General features: G+C 59.1%; 1 protein-coding gene across 9 annotated transcripts in view; it reads left to right on the top strand.

Annotated features, from left to right (window-relative positions):
- The window catches only part of COBL (cordon-bleu WH2 repeat protein), a 136389-nt gene extending 123264 nt beyond the window's left edge, over positions 1-13125 (top strand). For all 9 annotated transcript variants that reach the window (XM_053926948.2, XM_053926955.1, XM_053926950.2 and 6 more), the window contains 5 exons: positions 4485-4582; positions 5679-7546; positions 8647-8766; positions 9295-9558; positions 11817-13125. In XM_053926948.2, the coding sequence (XP_053782923.1) occupies positions 4485-4582; positions 5679-7546; positions 8647-8766; positions 9295-9558; positions 11817-11834 (2368 nt within the window). In that variant the 3' untranslated portion in view covers positions 11835-13125. The remainder of the gene's footprint in view (positions 1-4484; positions 4583-5678; positions 7547-8646; positions 8767-9294; positions 9559-11816) is intronic.
- Positions 13126-18886: the final 5761 nt, after the last annotated feature.

Raw genomic sequence — 18886 nt, 5'->3', positions numbered from 1 at the left:
GCTCTGTCACCACAGGGCCATTTGTTGATGGAAGGGGTGGTTCAGTAGACAGGGCTGTTATCAGCTGTGTCTTCCCCCAGGCTTCTTGCCTGTACTTTATCAAGTAATTGTTTTAAAATCCTGTGTGTTGGTTTGGTTGTCATTTGCAGGTTCTATTGCCACCAGAAAGGGACATCTTTTTCTCTCCCAACTCTCTTTTCTCCCATGATGTTGCTGTTGGATAAATTACTTAAACTCTTCTAGCCACATCAAACAGGACAATGACCAAATGGGTCATAATTAGCCCAGGCTCCTTCCCCGCCCCTCTTTCTCATATAAAATGAAACCAGACCAGACCAAAAAGCACCTATTTTTCCTGGCACTGACTTGACCGGCTGCCCCTGGTGCACATGAGTGCTGAGGCCATTGGGCCCACACTGTTGGGGCTCCCTCCCTGTCCCTTGTCCCCTGCCACCTGCCCCACGGGGAGCAGGCAGTTCCACTGCCCAGGCAGACTCACCAGAGTCGCCCTTTGTCCCTCATATTCGATGCAGCAGTGGCCTGAACGTCACCCTATTCTCTGTAGGGTCATACCCCGTGTGAGAAAATGCCGCTGGCAATGTTTGTTCAACATGTGCAGCCCGGAACCCACACGTCTGGGCCATGTTTGTTCTTTATTTCCTTGGTCTTAAGCCAAAGCAAACTGTCGCAGGAGCCATATCTGAGGACTGGGGGGCCAGTCGGGCTGGGGAGTGACGCCCAGAGAGAGCCTCCGTGCGGGCACTTCAAGCTAAGAAGATGCTGGCACTTCTTGCCAGCTCCCTGCCCTTCAGGGACTTGAACTCAGCCCTGCTGCTTGTCCGCAGCATGCTGCCCCGTGGCCCAGGGACAACATGCTTCACTCTGGTTTTGAGAGAAAGAGAGAGAGGGAGAGAGAAAGCGAGAGAGAGGGAGAGAGAGAGCGAGAGAGAGAGAGAGACTATTAGTAACCCCTGAGAGAAGCTGATGGCTGTGGGCGAGGAAGGAGAAACAAATATCGCTAAATCTCTCCCTTCTGAGATTTTCTATAACAAAGCAAAACAGAGACTTTGCCAGTGGCTTTGGATTTGCCAGACAATCCATTCATGCCAAAGTCCAGAGCCCAGAGCACATGGCCCAGTGTGGCCTCAGGAAGAGCCAGCTGTGGTAGCCAAGTGGCCTCCCTGCCCCGACAGGCTCCCAGTCCCAGGAAACGCCAACCCTGGCCAACCCTGGCCAACCCTCCCTCCCTCCCTCCCAGCCTGGGCGCACTTGCCACTTTGCAAAAAAGAACTGTTGTTCATTAGAGGACCAAAGGATTATTTAAAATGTTTCCCATTTAAAAAATTGTCTTATTCCCCGAGCTGCTTTGTAAGAACACAATTCTAAAAAGAGGATAAGATATTGGCTGTAATTCATCGATTTCCACAGATCCCTCTGGTCCTGGGTGCCCAGATTGCTGCCTCACCCCCGCCCACAGGCGTGTGCAGTTCTTGCACGCTCGGTCATTGTATATAACTCACAGGTGACCCTCCAGCAACGTACAGGAGGGTTGGGGACACTGAGCCCACGCAGTCAAAAATCCGAGTGTAACTTCCAAGTCTCCAAACACTTAGCTGGCCCGCAGTGTCTGCGAGGGATTTGCTCCCCCCCTCCCCTCCCCCACAGATACCAGAACCCAGAGACACTGAAGTTTCTGGTACAAAATGGTGTGGAACAGTTCATACAGTTGGCTCGATGCATCTGAGGACTCCCCACTGCAAATCACAAAGGTGGCCTTTCATCCTTGGGTGGCTGAAGCCACAGATACAAGACCCAGGAATACAACAGGCCAGCTGTATATATAGTTACCGAAAACCGAGCATCAAAGTGGATCCACGTACTTTAAACCCATGCTGTTCAGGGTCAGCTACGTATGTCTCGATTTACTCACTGAGCACGACCTGTATTTCTACGTAGACGTCACAGCCCCGTGCTGACCGATGTCCATGCCCCGGGACATCGATGCTCAGTGGTTCAGCTGGCTCCCTCCTGCTTCCTGTTTGGAGATCTTCCCGTGGATACGATGAACGGTGTTGTGTTTATGCGTTTCCCCTATAGGGTTATTTTCCTCAGGTAAATTATCAAAACAGACTAATGAGCCCACATTCTTACAAAGTGGAAGCGACGTCTTTTCTTTCTTGAGGGGCGTTTCCACATCCCTCTCCGGTTAAACCCAGGAGCGAGGCCAGGGCGGGTACCTGAGTCGCTGCCGTTTTGTCAGCTGACAATGCTTTGTCCTCTCCAGCTTCATAAGTACCAAGTGAGAGCGCCATCAGCGGGGTTTTTAAGGTCATTTTTATTTCTATTCACAGCATTCTGTTCTCATTGAGAGAGGTGATTTTGCCTAGTTTGAAGGAAAGGCAGATACTTCACAGTGAAAGCACGAATGTGGATTCGTTTAGGGGGCTTTCAACACGCCACACGCAGACCTGGCGTGCCAAACGTGCGCAGCTTTCCCGGTGCAAACGCCGTCTCACGCGGTGCTGCCCACGTTTTCTATGCCAAATGCATTATTAAACACTTGAATTCAATGTGTTGAGGCCGTCCCATTGTATGAAGGAGAAAAACACGCTTTAGTGAAATGCATTGAGATGAAGTCCAAGGCGGAAGCAAAAGGACAGACAGTCCGTGTTTCCGAGGGCCCTTATTAATTGCTCCGCGCACCCGTCTCCAACCGGCCCCTTTGTCTGGCTTGTCACAGGACATTAGCAGAGAGAAATCTGGAAGCCACTTCCTGGCTCCCGAGAGGGCACCGTGACCAAGGAAGAAAGGCTCGTTTATCAGGAGACACACTTTGCTACGTGAGGACTGTGCAGAGCGTCTTTCCTGCATCACTGCCGGGGTCCGCTGGGCAGTGCCGGACACCGTCCACGGTTTTAACGAGCAGGGGAAGACCGTACCGTTCCGCTGGTATTGACACTTGCCATATACGTGTCTCCGTTCTCCTTGTGGCGGGAACCTAGAGACACACGTCCCTGCCAAGACCGCCTTCTGCTTGTGCTCCTACCAGCTGTCCCGTGCGTGCCGCCGCCTCAGTGGGCACACAAGCCAAGGCCAGCCCTCCTGAGCAGGCAGGCGAGCGGACGTCCTCCCAGATGCCCGGGCGGCCGGGTCTAGGTGGTGCCCGGCCGGCCCTCCCCCAGACTGAAGAGCCCGGGCAGCCTCGGGCAGGTCCCCTGGTCTCCTGCTCACACAGCGACAGTAGCAGGACTTCCTGCCTTACGAAGTGCTGGCAGGAAGGACAGTGAGAGAACGGGTGCAAAAGAGCTCAGTCAGGAGCCCGCGCGGGGAGGCTGCTCGCGACTCAGAGGGGTGCCAGGACACGCACTGGCCGGTGCCATCCCCGTCAGGTCTGGGCGGAGGCCCCTGGCGGGGCACGAGAGGGTGCGGTTGTGATGGTCACCACTGTCGTAACTGTTGTCATCGCTGTCATTACGATAGTTTTTGCATTTCCTGTTCCAGAACCTGGGAAGCGTGGCTTTGTGGGTGGCATACTCTGGCCCTCTGAGCCCTTGTCCCCTCTGTCACCTGTCCAGGGTGCAAATTAAGCCAAAGTAAAAACACAGAAAGGGACATACTGGGCCATATGTCACCCTGCCGGGGGGAGTGCCTGTGGAGGCCGTGAGCCTGGCCACACCCCCAGCCAGAGCCTGCAGCCTCCACCCCTGGAGGCTCTGGGACCTGAGTGAACCTCCCCTGGAGCTTAGGGATGAGCTGGCTGGGCAGGGTGAGCGTGCACATGTGCCTGGCCACTGTGTGCCTTTGCAAACTTGGCCCCCAGAGAGCCTCTCTCCTTACGGCCATCGAGGTAGGGCCAGTTGCCGTGACGACAGTGCAGAGAACAAGTAAGGCCCGTGGGCGTGTCAGCCTGTCCGTGCCGGGGTGGGTGGTGCACACGGAACATAGACTTGGGACTGAGGGTGAAGGGAGACAGATGGTTTGTGAGCCGCTCACTCTGTGAGGCCATGCACATGCACACACTCCACACACACCACACACATGCACACACACCACTCGCACACACACACCACACACGTGCACACACACCACACACACACACACACCACCCACACACACACCACACACACCACACATGTGCACACACCATCACATGCATGTGTGCACACGCTCCAGACACACCACATGTGTGTGCACACCCCCTCACATGCACACGTACCACACACCACACACACCACACATGTGCTGCTTGTGGTGTGTATGTGTCCCTTATCACATACACATGTGTACACATCACACACAGCACTACATACATACCACACACCATCTGCATCACAGCAGCTCCAAGGACCCGGTGGTCCAGGGAGCACAGAAGCAGCACGAACTTGAACACGAGTTGCCCCTCCCTCGGATGTTTCTAGAAATGTGCACAGTAGATGAGTGATAAGGGACACGCATGCTCTCGCTTCCTCTCTGATCTTCTCTAGAACTGAGCACGCTGCTGCAGCCTCCGATGAGGACAGAGACCGGCTGGTCGCCCGGCAGCTGGAGCAGACCCGGGCAGACCTGGATGAGGACCCGGAAGGTAGGGGGCGCCCCTGCGCAGGTGTTCCTGACCACACTCGGTGCAGTGACTCCACGAGGGGCAGCCTTCTGGGGGCCAGGCAGCCCACTTGGAAGACAGCCTGGGCGTGAGGGCCGTGCCCGCAGCAGGGTGGGGGCGTGTGGTCGGGGAACAGCTCCACACGCCCTCGGCCCTCCCAGGGGTGGGAGGGGCGGCCCCACGGCTGCCTCATGCCTACCTTATGCCTGTGCTAAGTAGCCCTGAGGGTGCACACTGAAGGGCCACCCACACGTAGTGAGAAAGAAAACCTCCCGGGGACCCAGGTGACTTGGGGAGACACGGGGGGACCAGACGCACAGCTTCCTTCGTTGAGAAATGTATTCGCTAGTCAGGAGCCATCTCCTGCTGCCACTCTCCCAGGGAGGAGTCGGGCGTGGCACCGCCAGGCAGAAGCTCACTGAATAGTCCCAGTAAGCAGCCAGGAGATCTTCGAAGCTAAGGCACGAGGTGCAAGTAAACTAGGGGTCGGCCACACAAAACAAGGGGGAAACAGATCCCTCCAGTCCAACGCACTTGTCACTCTTCTGTCCTCGGGAGACACAGCTGGCAGAGCGGAGCTGTCCCAGTCAGCCATGCGTGTCCTGAGCTCTGTCCCGTGACATCGCATCCTTCAGGGCGAGTTCTGCGATGCTCGGGGGTCCATCATTCACCTGAAGAGATGCCAAAGCCAGGGCCACTGCCCATGTGCTTTGTGGGGCCACAGGGAGCAGGAGCAAGGTGAAGGCCAGTCTCAGCATCCCCCCTCATGCTCTGTGCTCGGACAGCGATTCTGGAAGTGTGGGTTCAGAGACTGACTTTTAAGTGAAGGGTGTCAGTAAAACAGACCCAGACACGGGCTCTTCAGACATCACGAATCCAGCCAGGTGCCCCTCTGTTGAGTAACAAGGGCCGAGACGCTGCCCCCAGGCAAATGTAGATGATAAACTGAAATGACACTTTGAAACGTACACAAAACACTTAGAAGGACCCTCTGGGGAACCAAGTCACGGTGTGGTGGCCGGTCATCGGCACAGCTGCATAGGCGGGCATCTTGACCCGTGTTTGTGCTTCTTTGCAGACATGGAGGAGAGCTACGAGACCGACACCAGCTCTCTCACCGGCTCCATTGACGGCGTGGCTGGTGGCGGCACACAGGACCCCATCGGCCCCGACCTGGACCCCAACGCCATCCCAGTGACGTTCATCGGGGAAGTGGATGATCCTGTGGAGTTGGGGCTGCTTTCCAACAGAAACAACAATGCTGGGTCTTTCGACAGGGGGTGTGTAGCCGGCAGGTTGGCCCACCAGCCACTGGCCCCAGCGGGGCCCCAGCAACACCATGGAAAGAAGAGGGCGGATGGGTCCGACGCAGCTGCTCCTCCTGGTGATGCCGGGAGGAACATCCCATCAGCCTCGGCCGACGCCTGCAAAGATAGGAATCCTGTTAAAGTGGAGCCCTGGGTGACTTCCGAGCTCCGCCAGCATGCCTGGAGTGCGCAGGAGACAGGCAGGGAGCGCAGCTCTGCTCTCAGTGGGGGGGCCCAGACCACCAAGGCTGTGAGCTCTCCGCCAGGGAAAGAAAAGGACTGGGACGATGAGAAGGAGGTCTCGGCGCCTCTGTCATGGTGTCAGCGAGGCCAGAATCCTGGGGGGAGTTTCGGACTTAAGTACGGCCTCACGACATATAAAATCGTCCCCCCAAAGTCCGAGAGGAGGTGTTACAACAGAGGGGTGTCGCTCTCCACAGGCGCCATCAAGATCGACGAGCTGGGGAACCTGGTGAGCCCCCACGTGAATGGGGGCCGGACCGTGGCACCACACTCCCCTGCTCTTGAGAAGGACACCCAGCTCGTGGGGGCCGTCAAAGAACTCCGGAGGGCCGGGTCCCTGGAGAAGCGCTCTGGCCGGCCCCTGGGGAGCTCGGCCCGGGGACCCCCGACCCCCACAGCTCCGGCGAAGGCTCCACATCAGGACGGCAGAGGCGGAGCAGAGCCCAGCTCCCCGGACCCCACAGCAACATCACCCCAGCAGCCCTCTGCCCACCAGGGTGATGGCAGACCGCTGCCAGAGGGGCACAGCCGACCTCCCTCGACAGCCACTTGTCCCATGAAAGTGCCAGCAGCTCACACCACCCAAGTCCCGTTTCTCAAGCCTCAGAGGAGGACATCCAGTCAATATGTGGCCTCGGCCATCACCAAGCGGATGGGGCCCCCCCGAGCCCCCGCCGACATGGTGAGGAGGCGTGACAATGCAGAGAAGACCTGGGGGGACAGGGGGCTGGAGCTAAGAGGACAGCCTCGTGCTACAGAAGGGGACACCACCCGCAGCCCATGCCCAGAGCCACACAGACGTGAAGGGGAGGCACAGTCACCCTGTGGCCACCTGCCCAGCACCAACGGGGAAGCATCAGCAGGAGGGCAAGTTGGCAGCCCTCCTGGGAAACCAGCTCCACAAGACTGTCCTGCCGGACCCCGCAGAGGCATCTGTGTCCCACTCGTCATGGCGGCGCAGCAAGACCGGGATTCTGGGGGACCGAGCTGTGGTTTTGGCGGAAAGCAGAGCACAGGCATCCACAGGACCAGCTCAGCGCCGGACCCCAAACACACACCGGATGGCACCGAGCGCCCACTTTCTGGCTCAGGAGATGTTCAAACTCCCGGCGGGTCCCTGGTGAATGGCTCCAGGTGGGTCCCCAGCCACGGTGAGCCTCCTCACACCCCCAGGACAGTCGGCCTGGACCGCCATGCCGCCCTCCAGCGTGAGGAGAAGCCCGATGTGCCTTGCACGGATATTCAAGACCCCGACAGCATGCTGCCCCCCAGCATCTTTGGGCCAAAGAAAAAATTCAGGCCTGTCGTGCAGAGACCAGCCCCCAAGGACACGTCCCTGCACAGCGCCCTGATGGAGGCCATCCACGCGGCAGGAGGCAAGGACAGGCTGCGCAAGGTGAGCACGCAGGGCGGGGCCCTCCTTCCACACCCGTCAGCCAGCTCAGGGCGCTGGGGGAGGACAGGGAGGGCACAAACGAGGGGGCGCACAGGTGCGGGTGGAGCCAGGCTTCTCTCTCATGGCACACGGAGGGGCTGAGCAGAACCAGTGGAGACAGGCAGTGGGTAGGGTGGGCTGTGCGTGCAGCCTTTGGGGCTCCCCCACCCTGGGGAGAGGGGCACCACGAACAGTCCGGGGAGTGGGAGGCAGGGCAGTGGGGGGAGTTAATGGACAGTCAGCCCGGGGCCCCTCCTGCCCAGCATTCTTCAACAGCAATAGGCATTTAACCCATTACAAATGTAACCGCTTTTCATTGCCACACCGTATGAAACAGTCCCTCCGAAATCAGAGGGGCAGTGTTAAGTTGGGAGGGTCACTCTCCATGGGCGCCTTGGAGGTTGAAGGGCTAGGGAAGCAGGGGAACTATTTCCTCTGATTTCCTTCTTTAAAAGTTATTTATTTATTTATTTATTTTTAGAGAGAGGGGAAGGGAGGGAGAAAGAGAGGGAGACAAACATCAATGTGTGGTTGCCTCTCACATACCCCCTACTGGGGACCTGGCCCACAACCCAGGCATGTGCCCTGACTGGGAATCGAACCGGCGACCCTTTGGTTCGAAGGCCTGTGCTCAATCCACTGAGCCACACCAGCCGGGGCTCCTCCAGTGTCTAGATGAGAAAGCTGAGTCATGGCGAGGCCCAGTGCCCTGGCGCAAGGTCACACTGCCAGTTAGTGGGGACCCAGGACCCCACCCAGGTCTGCAGGACTTAACAACACATGATCAGCTCTGGAAAGCCGGGACCAGTCACAGGAGAGACCTGGCACCACAGGCCACACTCCGATGTCACCGCAAGTGCACGGTGGCTGTTATTTAGTACAAGGTCAACGCTGCATCGCCGTCTGACAGGTGCCAGGGAGCAGACCCTGCCTTCCGCCGGGCGGGCCGGCACAGTCGATCCACCGGCCACCAGTGCGACGTCTTGGTTTGCTTTCCTGCTGCCTCTCAGCGAGCGTGTCCCCATCTTCTGAGTGACACGTGTTGACACTTCCTGTTCTAGACGATGGAGCCCAGCACAGAGGGAGGGCCCAAAAAGCTGTCCTACGTGGAGGCAGAGAGCGAGCACTCGGCCCTGCTGGCCGCCATCCGGGGCCACCGCGGCACCTGCAGCCTGCGCAAGGTGAGGCCAGGGGCCTGCCGGCCACGTGTGCGGGGCAGCGCTGGGTCTTCCCAGCCGACGGGGATCCGTCACGTGGTGGCCCACCCGCCACCACCCCCCAGACTGGTGTGGAGGTGTGGTCACTGCACGGGGGTGAGAGTGCCCAGGAGGGCTCCCTCCCTCTCCCACCTGCCCGCCTGGCCCTGGAGGGGGTCCCAGCATGGCTTCGGGGCCTAGAGCAGCCCGGGTCCCAGGAAGAGCATGGTGGGCAAGCGACACACTGAGGAGGGGTGTGGGTCCTCCCCGGCCATCGGAGGGGTCGAGGTGTGTGGCCTTGGGCCTGTCACATGCCCAGGCAGCAGGGAATCAGGAGGTCCCAGGGGGACAGGACAGGGCGGAACTGCCACCCCCGTTGCCCTTAGTCATGGGCCACAGGGGGAGCTGAGGGGCAGGGAGCAGACGTGCCTCCCAGTATGGCTCAGGGCAGGGCCATGCGCTGCCTTTGGAGGGGATGCTCAGGATGTGGTCACTTAACCATCTCTTTGCCAGGTGGCATCCTGTGCCTCTGAGGAGCTCCGGAGCTTTCGTGAGGCTGCGAGCTCTGCACGCAGGTTGGAAGCCCCGGGGCTGGAGGACCTCGACAGCCAGCCACCACCCGGCCTGCAGCCTCCGTCCCCTCCTGCTGCCCCAGCTCCCCCTGCATCCAGGACAGCGACCCGGTCCAGCTCCGGCCCCCTCAGCAACCCCGTGGATGCCAGGCAGGCCTTGATGGACGCCATCCGCTCTGGCACAGGGGCCGCCAGGCTGAGAAAGGTGAGGGGGGCTGTGAGCATCACTGTGGGGCAAGACAGATGTGGAGAAATGCCACCACCTGCAGGCAGAGGCCTGGGGACAGCATGAGGGTGGGAGGGATGGCCACACCACATCCTACAGCAACTGGCCAGAGGGGGCCACGCGCACCTTCTTCTGGGTGGGCAGTCAGCCTGACCAGCTCCTGGGGATGCAGGGGGCAGCGCATCATGCCCCCAACCCCTGAGCACGTCCGCCACCCACCCCTGCGGGTCCAGGGACGGGCGGGACGGCAATCTAAGATGCGTCCTGTGCAGCGCAGCTCACACTGGAGTCCTCAGCCCGGAGGGAGGCCGCCGCATGACGTCTCTCATTTCTTCTTCTCCTGCATGATGTTTGAAAAGACTGGTTTCACACCCGTGGTCTTGCGCTGGCCTGCTCGCCCACCTGGTCCCAGAGAGAAGGCGGAGAATGTGTGGCCCTGGCAAAGCGGTTCCCAAATCAAAGGGAGCCCTGCTGCTGAGACCTGTCCCAGCTCAGAATGAGTCTGTAACTGCGTGGGCCCCCCTCCCCGCCCACTCCCAGGGACTCGGGCTAACAAGGCAGGGCAGCTGCCAGTAGGTGTGGTTTTCTGAGCCTAGTTCCAGAGCCTTGGCTGATGCTGTCCCATGCCCCTGAAGGGGTGGCTCCTGCGATGTCGTCCTCATTTCCATGCAAGTGAATGGGCTGAGAGGACCGGGGGGGGGGTCAGACAAGGGTCAGCTCGGGCACAGAAAGTACCTGCAAGCAGGTAGTCATTCAGCTGTGTGCCTGTCAGGGCGGGCGACCCACAGGGCGGGGGGCGGGGGCAGACTCCACGCTCTCCCTTTACGGGGGCAGGAAATTGCTGACAGCTCCTACGTTTTTTATGTTTTATTTTTAAATTTTTATTGATGAACTCAGGCAGTCCTATTACGTAGAAGGAGGGGAGGTGAAGAAATTGGGGTGAACGGCAAAATGAGGGCCCTAGAGGCTGGGGCGTGTGAGTGCGGAGGGAGGCGGGTCTGGGTGGTCAGTCCTGAGACCTCCCCTCCGCCAAACAGGGCGCCAGGCCGCACAGAAAGTGCCGACCTCTCCAGAGTGCTTCCCGTGGCGGGGTCAGAGCCACGTGGGGGTGGTCCCCTGACCGCCCGTGGATCCCCGGGGACGAGTGTCCCACACCATTTCTCAAAGGGAAACCTGTGGGACGTCTACAGCCAAAGTCAGATTTGGGGGGCTTGAGCCTGCCCACCTGCAAGTTTTGAATATTTACCGAATGACTTCCCATGCGGGTTTGTCACCAGAGCCTGGGTGGCCTCTGGATAACACAGAACGTGGTCACAGGAAGGCTGTGACTGCACACCCACCACACACGTTGCTCACCCAGGTCACCGCGCTGAGTGACTTTCAATCTCTCCAATGAGACGTTACTCTCTCCTCCTGGCAGGTGTCACAGGACCCCGGGGCTGGAGGGGCCACAGGCTTGCCTGGGGCCACATGGCCAGAAAGGGGCCGGGCACTGTGACTGGCCACTGCAGGCTGCTCTCTCTGAGCTCGCGCTCTGTGCAAGTCGGGGATTGTCGACCAGAACGGCGGAGAATGTTGTCCGTGCTTTGGGAAAGGAAGCAGGGAGAAATGCAAGGACAGCGGCCAGAGAAGGGCCAGCTGGGCACCCGGTGATGGTGTGGGAGCGGGTGTGGGGGTCTGGACACCAGGTCCTTTTGCCCTTGATCACTGCTCCACCCAAATGAGCCCTGTCTCACATGGCACCTCTGGGTGCCCATGTTTGTCCCCGGACTCCGCGCAGCCAGGCACTGGGAGTGTTCAAGTAGGTTTGTTTCTGCGTTTGCTCCCTGGCCCTGTGAGGAGGGTGGGGCCAGTGCTAAGAGTCCGAGTTTGGCCCTGGCCAGGTGGCTCAGTGGGTGGAGCACCACCCCGTATACCCACAGGTTGCAGGTTCAATTCTTGGTCACAGCATGTGCCTGGGTTGTGGGTTTGATCCCCGGCCGTGGTACCTACAGAAGGCAACTGGCTGATGTTTCTGTCTCACATCAGTATCTCCTTCTCTCTGTCTCCCTCCCCCTTTCTTCTCTCTCTGAAATCAATGACAGCATATCATCAGGTGGGGGTTAAAAAAGAAAAGGCTCAGCGTGGTGGGTGAGGAATGTAGCCATCATGGGTCTGTGTGCCCCTCAGCACCCAGACGCCTGTGCCTGTGGCTTCCTGACAGACGCTGAGTAACCGGGGCTGCCTCTTCCCTGCAGGTGCCCTTGCTCGTGTGAACCGCCAGGAGGACCGGACCGTGGCAGAAACACACCTGCCAGACGCCCACCGTCCCCACTCCAGGACACCTCGAGGCCGGGGCACCAGCATTTGGTGCGCTTGCTGCCTGCAGGCCAAAACCTGCATTGTTGATCTCCGGTCCTGTTCCTGGTTCAGAGGGCGGGGCGCTCGCCGCCCCGTGCTGCGTGGCTTGTGTGCCAAGGAAACGTGTTACTCTGCCTCCGAGTATTTAAAGTTGCCAATAAATGATTCTTGTTGGCTGGCGGCTGGGAATACAGAGACTGGAGCCCAACACTTAGTGATCTTGAAGGGCTGCGTACGAATGACCAGGCCTTAGGCCCATTGGGGGCCGCTGAGACTTTGACCACACACCGAGGGTTCAGCCCGCCCAGTTCTTCATGCACACTCGCACTCCAGGGGGAAAGATGGGGGTGAAAGGAATGAAGCTGAAGAGAGCCGGCAGCACGCCTTGACATCAGGAAGCCTTACGTCTTGTTCCTGAAGGGTCTCGGCCGGGAGCGTCAGGAGGGCAGCAGACCAGCCAAAGGGATCTGACCGGCTGAGGCTCCAAAAGCCAGCAGTGACCACCTCGAATAACACTCACATGGCCATATAGATGTTGGGTGGGGGGATCAGGGGTGGGGGGTGCTGAGCCCCGCAAAGGCAGTGCAGCTGAGACCTGCAGGGCCCTGGAGGGGGCAGTCGGTGCCCCACCAGACAGCTGTCCCCACAAGCAGGTGGGTGGGTGGGCTGTGAAGTGGCATGACCCTTCCTCCAGGAGGGCTGAGCACGGAGCCCTGGGAGCCTTGCCCATCCCCCACAGGGCCAGGACCAAGGATACTGGGTGTCACCTCTGCGGGCCCAAAATTGACTAACGTTTCATGATTTGAAAAAAAGAGAAAAAACTCTCGACACTTCTGCCCAGCAGGTCAGCGTCCCCCTCGTGCTGTGTGGCGGCCTTCTCGTCGGGCCCGTCCCTCAGTCCCCAGTATTTAGGAGGCTGTGGTGGTTTTTCACAGCTCTCCCCAAACAAAGGCCTGTAAGAGACAAGGGAAAATGGAGAGCAGCTCATAGGATGAAGCCTCCTGCCCAGTGCGGCCACTGGTGTGGTGAGACGCGGGGACCCCCCCGGGACCGTTTCAGAAGCACGGGCGCTGGGCTCTGCGGTATCGGACAGATGAACGTCACCACCCTTCTCCCGGCGGTGGGAGCGCCGGCCAATGGCTCCTCCACCACGCTGTCTCTACGACGTGTCTTCTAGTGCCACAAATAAACCACTCTGAAACTGTAGCCACGGGGTGTGTGTCACGGCTTTGGTGGGTTCGGGTGCACCGCCCCCAGAGCAGCAGGAATGCACTTACTCTGTAGATACGGGTGGCCCTGTGGGCGAAGCTGGGTGCTCCCTCACGTTGGTGAACCCCAAATCTGGCTCCTCCCTCACTGCTCCCCCACAGATGATACAGCCAAGAAGGAGGTGTTCCCGTTTCAGGAGGTAGTGGCACGAAGCATTTTTAATGTTGTGGCGGGCAGGAAGTGCCCACTCCTTGCTCCCAGGACACCTCATGCAGAAAGGCATCCCACGCACGGTGCCTAGGGGCAGGGGGTCAGCAGGTCTGGGGACAGGGACGCGGGACTCTGCTCCTGGAACTCTAGAGCTCGGGGCCTCACTCAAGGACACAGCTGCAGCCCTGTCCTGGGACCTGGTGTCATGTTGGCATCCAGCAGGGACGGCACGTGTCCGGGAGTGAGCTCACCCGTCCTGCTTCTCCAGGCAGCCCGGTGAGCCATGAGGGCCCCCTGGTAGGAAACGGGACTTAGCAGAGCGCACAGCTGCACTCTCCTGGGGAGCACCCAGATCACAGCGTGTCCTGGGCCACGACAAGCCCAGGAGGGCTCGCACAGAACTCCCTAGGGGACACAGCAGGAACCTGATGTGGGAGGTGACCACCAGGGGCTCCTTGGCTCCACGGGTCCCAATGGGGTGGGGACTTCCCAATCTGGGGGCTTCTGGCTCTGCCACCCTGGGCGTGGTGGCCTTGAGTCACTTGCTACCTGAGCCCTCTCTGTTCAGAGAAGGGCGGGGAGCCCTGGGGAGGGACGAAGGAGCCCAGATGTGCACCTGCCCCTGTGGAGACCCAGCTGCAGTGAGACAGTGAGACCTGCCAGGCAGCACTGATGACGCTCCTCTCACTGAAAAACGTGATTGGCTGAGACACTCCCTGCCCCTCCTGGGCACCCGGGGGCCAACAGGACCGGGCGCGGCTGCCCGGCCGGTGCCCTGACTTGGCTTTCCCAGGCTGCAGGCTCAGGGCGGACGTGGTCACACTCCTTGGGCGGGAGAGTTCATTTTCTCTTCTCCATTTACCAGGTTTTCCTTGCCAAGCAAGTGCTAATTTGATCACTCAGGAAACAGGCACAGGCAGTCCCTGCATGTGACTCCATGCCTGCCCCGCAGGGGGACACGGCTCTTGGTCGAATAGTGTCCCCAGTTCCCATGTGCTTAGCAGGCTCAGGGCTGACTCTCAATGTCAGCCAGGCTCCTGACACCCTGGCGTCTCAGCGACTCCCCAGAATGGCCACAGGGTTCCTGTGGGCACCTTGCCTGAGAGGGGTGACATTTCCAGCAGGATCTGTCCCATCGGAATGGCTGTTTCAGCTTCGGACACCCGCTGACTGTGAACGGCAGGACCCCACACCTGCCCTCAGACATGGCTCAGGTCTCGGCACACAGGACAGGTCCCAGCAAAGGGCTGCAGCAGGGCGGTAGGAATGGCACTCTGGGGTCAGAGAGCCAGCAGAGCCTGGCTTTGTTGTATGTCCCCCCAGGCCACCTGATGGGGACAGTGACATTGCCCCAGAGTCTCCTTGTCTACAACCTGGGCAAAGCTCGGCAAGGACGTTATAATGTCGTGAGCGCACAAGGGCAAGGGAACTGGGTGCAATCCATCGCCTTCAGCCTCCCGGGCAGCAGGTAAGGTGGTAAAGACAGGGAGAGTTCTGGGAAGGCAAATAGAAGGTCCCTTCCAATGTCTCACGAGGCAAAGGACGCCAAAGCTCATCAAAGCACATCGTCACAGCCATGCTGTGCGGAAGGTGACGCGACCAACCACCAGCAAACATCTGAGTTCGGTGGCCACGTGTAACCCCTCCAATGACACAGGGCTCCCCTGTCTGCCAAGGGCAGGTCTGAGCTTCCTTTTCCATCCACATTCTTGGGGAGCGCGCCTCCACACCTCTCATGTCCCAAAAGGTAGCATAGTCTTGTGCATTACCTCCCTAAATAATGCATGTGGCCAAGGAAGAAGTCCAAGGCTGCTCCCCATCCACCTTGCTGTTAACATGCTTCTCCGGCTGCGGGACAAAAAGTCCGGGTCTCACAATTTAATAATCGTGATTTAACAAGCTACTTTATTTCTGGCTCATCAGGGTCTGAAATGAGCCAACTCCAAGGGGGAAAAAGTTTAAGAAATTGGACAATATTGATGAATCACCGATTTGTTGCAAAGGGCTGTGACTCAGTAGTAATGCGGAATTCCCAGGGACCCAGAGGGGACAGGCTGAAAGCTGCCAGCAGCTTCAGCAGGTTAGGTACCAACGGTGTCCAGCAAGTGATCATACGCCCTCGTGGCCGATCCACCGGCTTTGGGACTCACAGGGGATTTTGAGAATGAGGAAGGAACGGACCTTGAGCAAGATCAGACGTGAGTGGGCCTCCACGGGGCTGTGTCTGTCTTCTCCTTAAATTCCACCGCCCCGGTGGCCGCTGAGCCGGCCCGGGGTGACATGCTGCCAGACCAGGGAGGCCAGGGCCATGGCCCCTCCTCAGAAGGAGCCCGACCTCGTCGGGGCCGGGAGACCGGGAGGGACGTGTCACCATGCACTCAAAGAGTGCTGTGGGGCCTGGAATAGAAGTCCCAACCCCCCGCCCAGGCTGTCAGGAAACTTCTGGAAGAGGTGACATCTGAGTTGATAGCCCAGGAATGAGGCAGCGGCCGGGGGCTCCAGGCAGAGAGAAAGTGTGTGCAGTGGAGGAAAATGTCGGGAAACAGGCCCCAGAGGCAAACAGTGGAATGTCTGGAAGTGTGGCCTTCATCCTGAAGGTGTCAGGGTGAGGGTGAGGGTTAGAGTCTCTAAGGAGAAAGTGACAAGGTCCTTCTAGGGATGTCACGCTGACGGCAGGATGGTGGGTGGCTCGGCCTGGTGCGCCAGTGCAGGGAGCAATGCCCCATATTAACATATGAGCGCCAGCCACCGAAGTTAGGGGGACGGGGCAAGGACCAGCAGTTTGCCTGCGGGAAGCAAAGGGGGCTTTCCTGGACACCCCCAGCTCCAGCTCATGCAGGGAGTTCCGGAAAGAGTCAGAAGCTGAAAGCAGGCACCAGGCCACCAAAATGTCCCCACCGAAGGAGCAAGGTCAGGACCCACAGATGTGGGGAATAAAGAGGTCAGACTGAGAACCCCACGATTCCCCGTCATTCCCATCATCGCAACCATGATGAGAGTGAGCTTCTGCGTTTCAGAGTCCGAGACGCCCGAGCCTGGGCACCGGGCCCTGCAGCTGTCTGCGTGCCCCTGTGCCAGGCCACCTGTCACCTGCACCAGAAACCCAGGGGGAGCTGGTCAGGACAAGAAGGGGGAGCAGATGTTTGACACCCCAAAATGCACCTCTTTGGGGTATTGGGGTTTTAAGAAACAGAAAACTCGGGAAAAAGCGTCTCCTTTCCTGTTACTCTTTAAATATATTCAGACAGAGGACCTGCTCTGGGAGGGAGCCATACTCACAGGTAACTCAGGTCAAACGGGAACTGGCTGTGACAGACAGGGAGGAGTCCAGCAAGGCCCCTGTGGCCCAAGTCCTCTCTGTGTCCCCGAGTTGAACACGCCCCAGCAAGCAACTCTCTACCAGACACGTGCTCTTCTCTCTCTGGGTGAGTGAACCCCTTCCTGCGCTTTCAGGTCACAACGCCCCCCGCCCCCGCCCTTAGCTCGGGAAGGTGTATGATCCTCGACAGCCCAACATGTGTCCTTGGGCCCCGTGTTCACACGGAACCCCCATGTGTACACATGTCACGGATCTGGTCTCTTTCTCCTGCAAATCTGTCTCATGTGGATTTGGTTATTAGTCCAGCTCAGAACCATAGAAAACCTGGTGAACTATGTTGGCCACTCTCCTTGTAAGCAGCACAGAGCTGGCAGATGGTCAGGAGCACCTGTCCTCAGTGGACAAGAGAGCGGAGCCCCAGGGGCCACCCACACTCCGAGGCTGCTCTTAGCCTGAGGCTGATCTGGGTCTCATGGGGTCAGGGCAGAAGTCAGAGTCCAAGCTCACACCAGGTGGGGGGCTCACCAGGGATTCCCCCCAATAAGGTGGAACCCCCAGGAACTCCCCTGAGAGTGGTGGCGGGCCACAGGGGACAGGCCCCAGGGCAGCCGAGCCCAGGCCTGGGTCGCTGGGTGAACCCAGTTCATTTCATGTTTGAACGGGTGCAGGGTGGTCTGAGGTCCACAGTGGCCCCCAGCACCCGGCCCTCGCTGAGGGAGCTGCTTCCGTCCTGCATCTCCCACGCGGTCTTGAAAATACGAAGACGAGCCCAGCGACAGCCCCGCAGGCCTGGAAACCAGCCTCCACGAGCGAGGACAAGTCCACACAGGGGCCAGCAGACCCTCGTCGGCAGAGACTTGTGGTGCTGGGGCGATGGGGCGGAGGGGGTCAGGCCTCCCGCTCACACTGCCGAGAGCCATGAGACGACCTTGACCGTGTGTGTGGGAAAGGGAAGTGTCAAGGTCAGGGCAAGTGTGGGGAAAAGAACAGAACCCTAGAAGTAAAAATACAGTAACCAAAATGAAAACCTCCGTGGATAGCTCTCACCACACGTCAGACCCAGCTGAAGACAGAACGGCTAATCCGGAGGGAGAAAGCACTTGGGGCCGCGCAAGGGGACAAAGGAGGAACAAGGTGAGAGAGGTGCGCTGTAGCCGCGGAAGGCCAGCACACGTCCGATCGGAGGCCCCATGGGGAAGGAGAGAGACAGCAAGGCTGAATTCGTAGTTAAGGAGACAGCGGCAGAACATTTTCCTGAATCCCGGAGACGTTCTTGGCGCTCATTCACCAGGACGGCCGAGCAAATAGTCACAGACTGGGTGGCTCCAAACCCAGAAACATCCCCTCTACCAGTGCTGGGGTCAGCATGGCCTCCCGGCCCTGGAAGTGCCAGAGGATGGTCCTGCCAGCCCCTAGGCCCAGCCCCCAACCCTTCACGTGGCCACCTCGGCTGAAGACCCAAGTTCCTCACTGGCAGGTTCCTCCTGCAAAGCTATGGGACCTCATCTGAGCTGGTCACATCCGCCAAGGCCCTGTTTTCAAAGAAGACCACAGTCAGAAGCTCCGGATGGACATGAATTTGGGGGCTCACTATTGTACTCAGTCTAGATACAAATCCACTCCCTTCAGGAGCCCAGCGGGTCCCCAGCAGGAAAACCAGTGAAGTCCACATGCAGACAACCACAGGGACACTGAAGGAAGCCAGAGCAACTATCTCCGAAGCCGGGGAGAAAGACGTCGGAAGGCATCCAGTCACCGGCCAAGGTTTTGCAGCATGTTCAGCATGATTGGAAGCGTACAATTCCACCGCGTTCCACGGGCGAGAGAACTTCCCGCAGTCAGGAAAGCTGGGAGGGAGCGGTTCTTACCCGGGATCCCTGACGGATCCGGAGTCTCTGTCTCTACTTACAGCATACAGAGCCGGGAAAACTCATTATCATGTCACTTGTCGCAGAACAAAACAGCCTAACCGCTCCTCGAGCACGGAGCCCACCACCCCAAGGCCGTACCGGGTGTGGTGACAGTGCCCTGCGGAGTGCCCGACCTCACGGTCCCCCTGCTCCCCTCGCTCTTCACCTGTGAAACGTCGCCCGGTCACCCCGTGTGTGGGTGTGGAAGCCGAATCACTGGGGCTCTGTGTGTTCTGGGTTAACTCAGCGTAGTGACTGTCGATGTTTCTCTCTCTAGCTTCTGATCCCCTGTGGTCTTCCTCTCTGGGAAGGTCCCTGC

Source organism: Desmodus rotundus, chromosome 6 (assembly GCF_022682495.2).
Source record: "Desmodus rotundus isolate HL8 chromosome 6, HLdesRot8A.1, whole genome shotgun sequence".
Lineage (NCBI taxonomy): Eukaryota > Metazoa > Chordata > Mammalia > Chiroptera > Phyllostomidae > Desmodus > Desmodus rotundus.
Note: the sequence above shows the minus strand (reverse complement) of the source record. Positions and strands in the feature narration are given on the sequence as shown.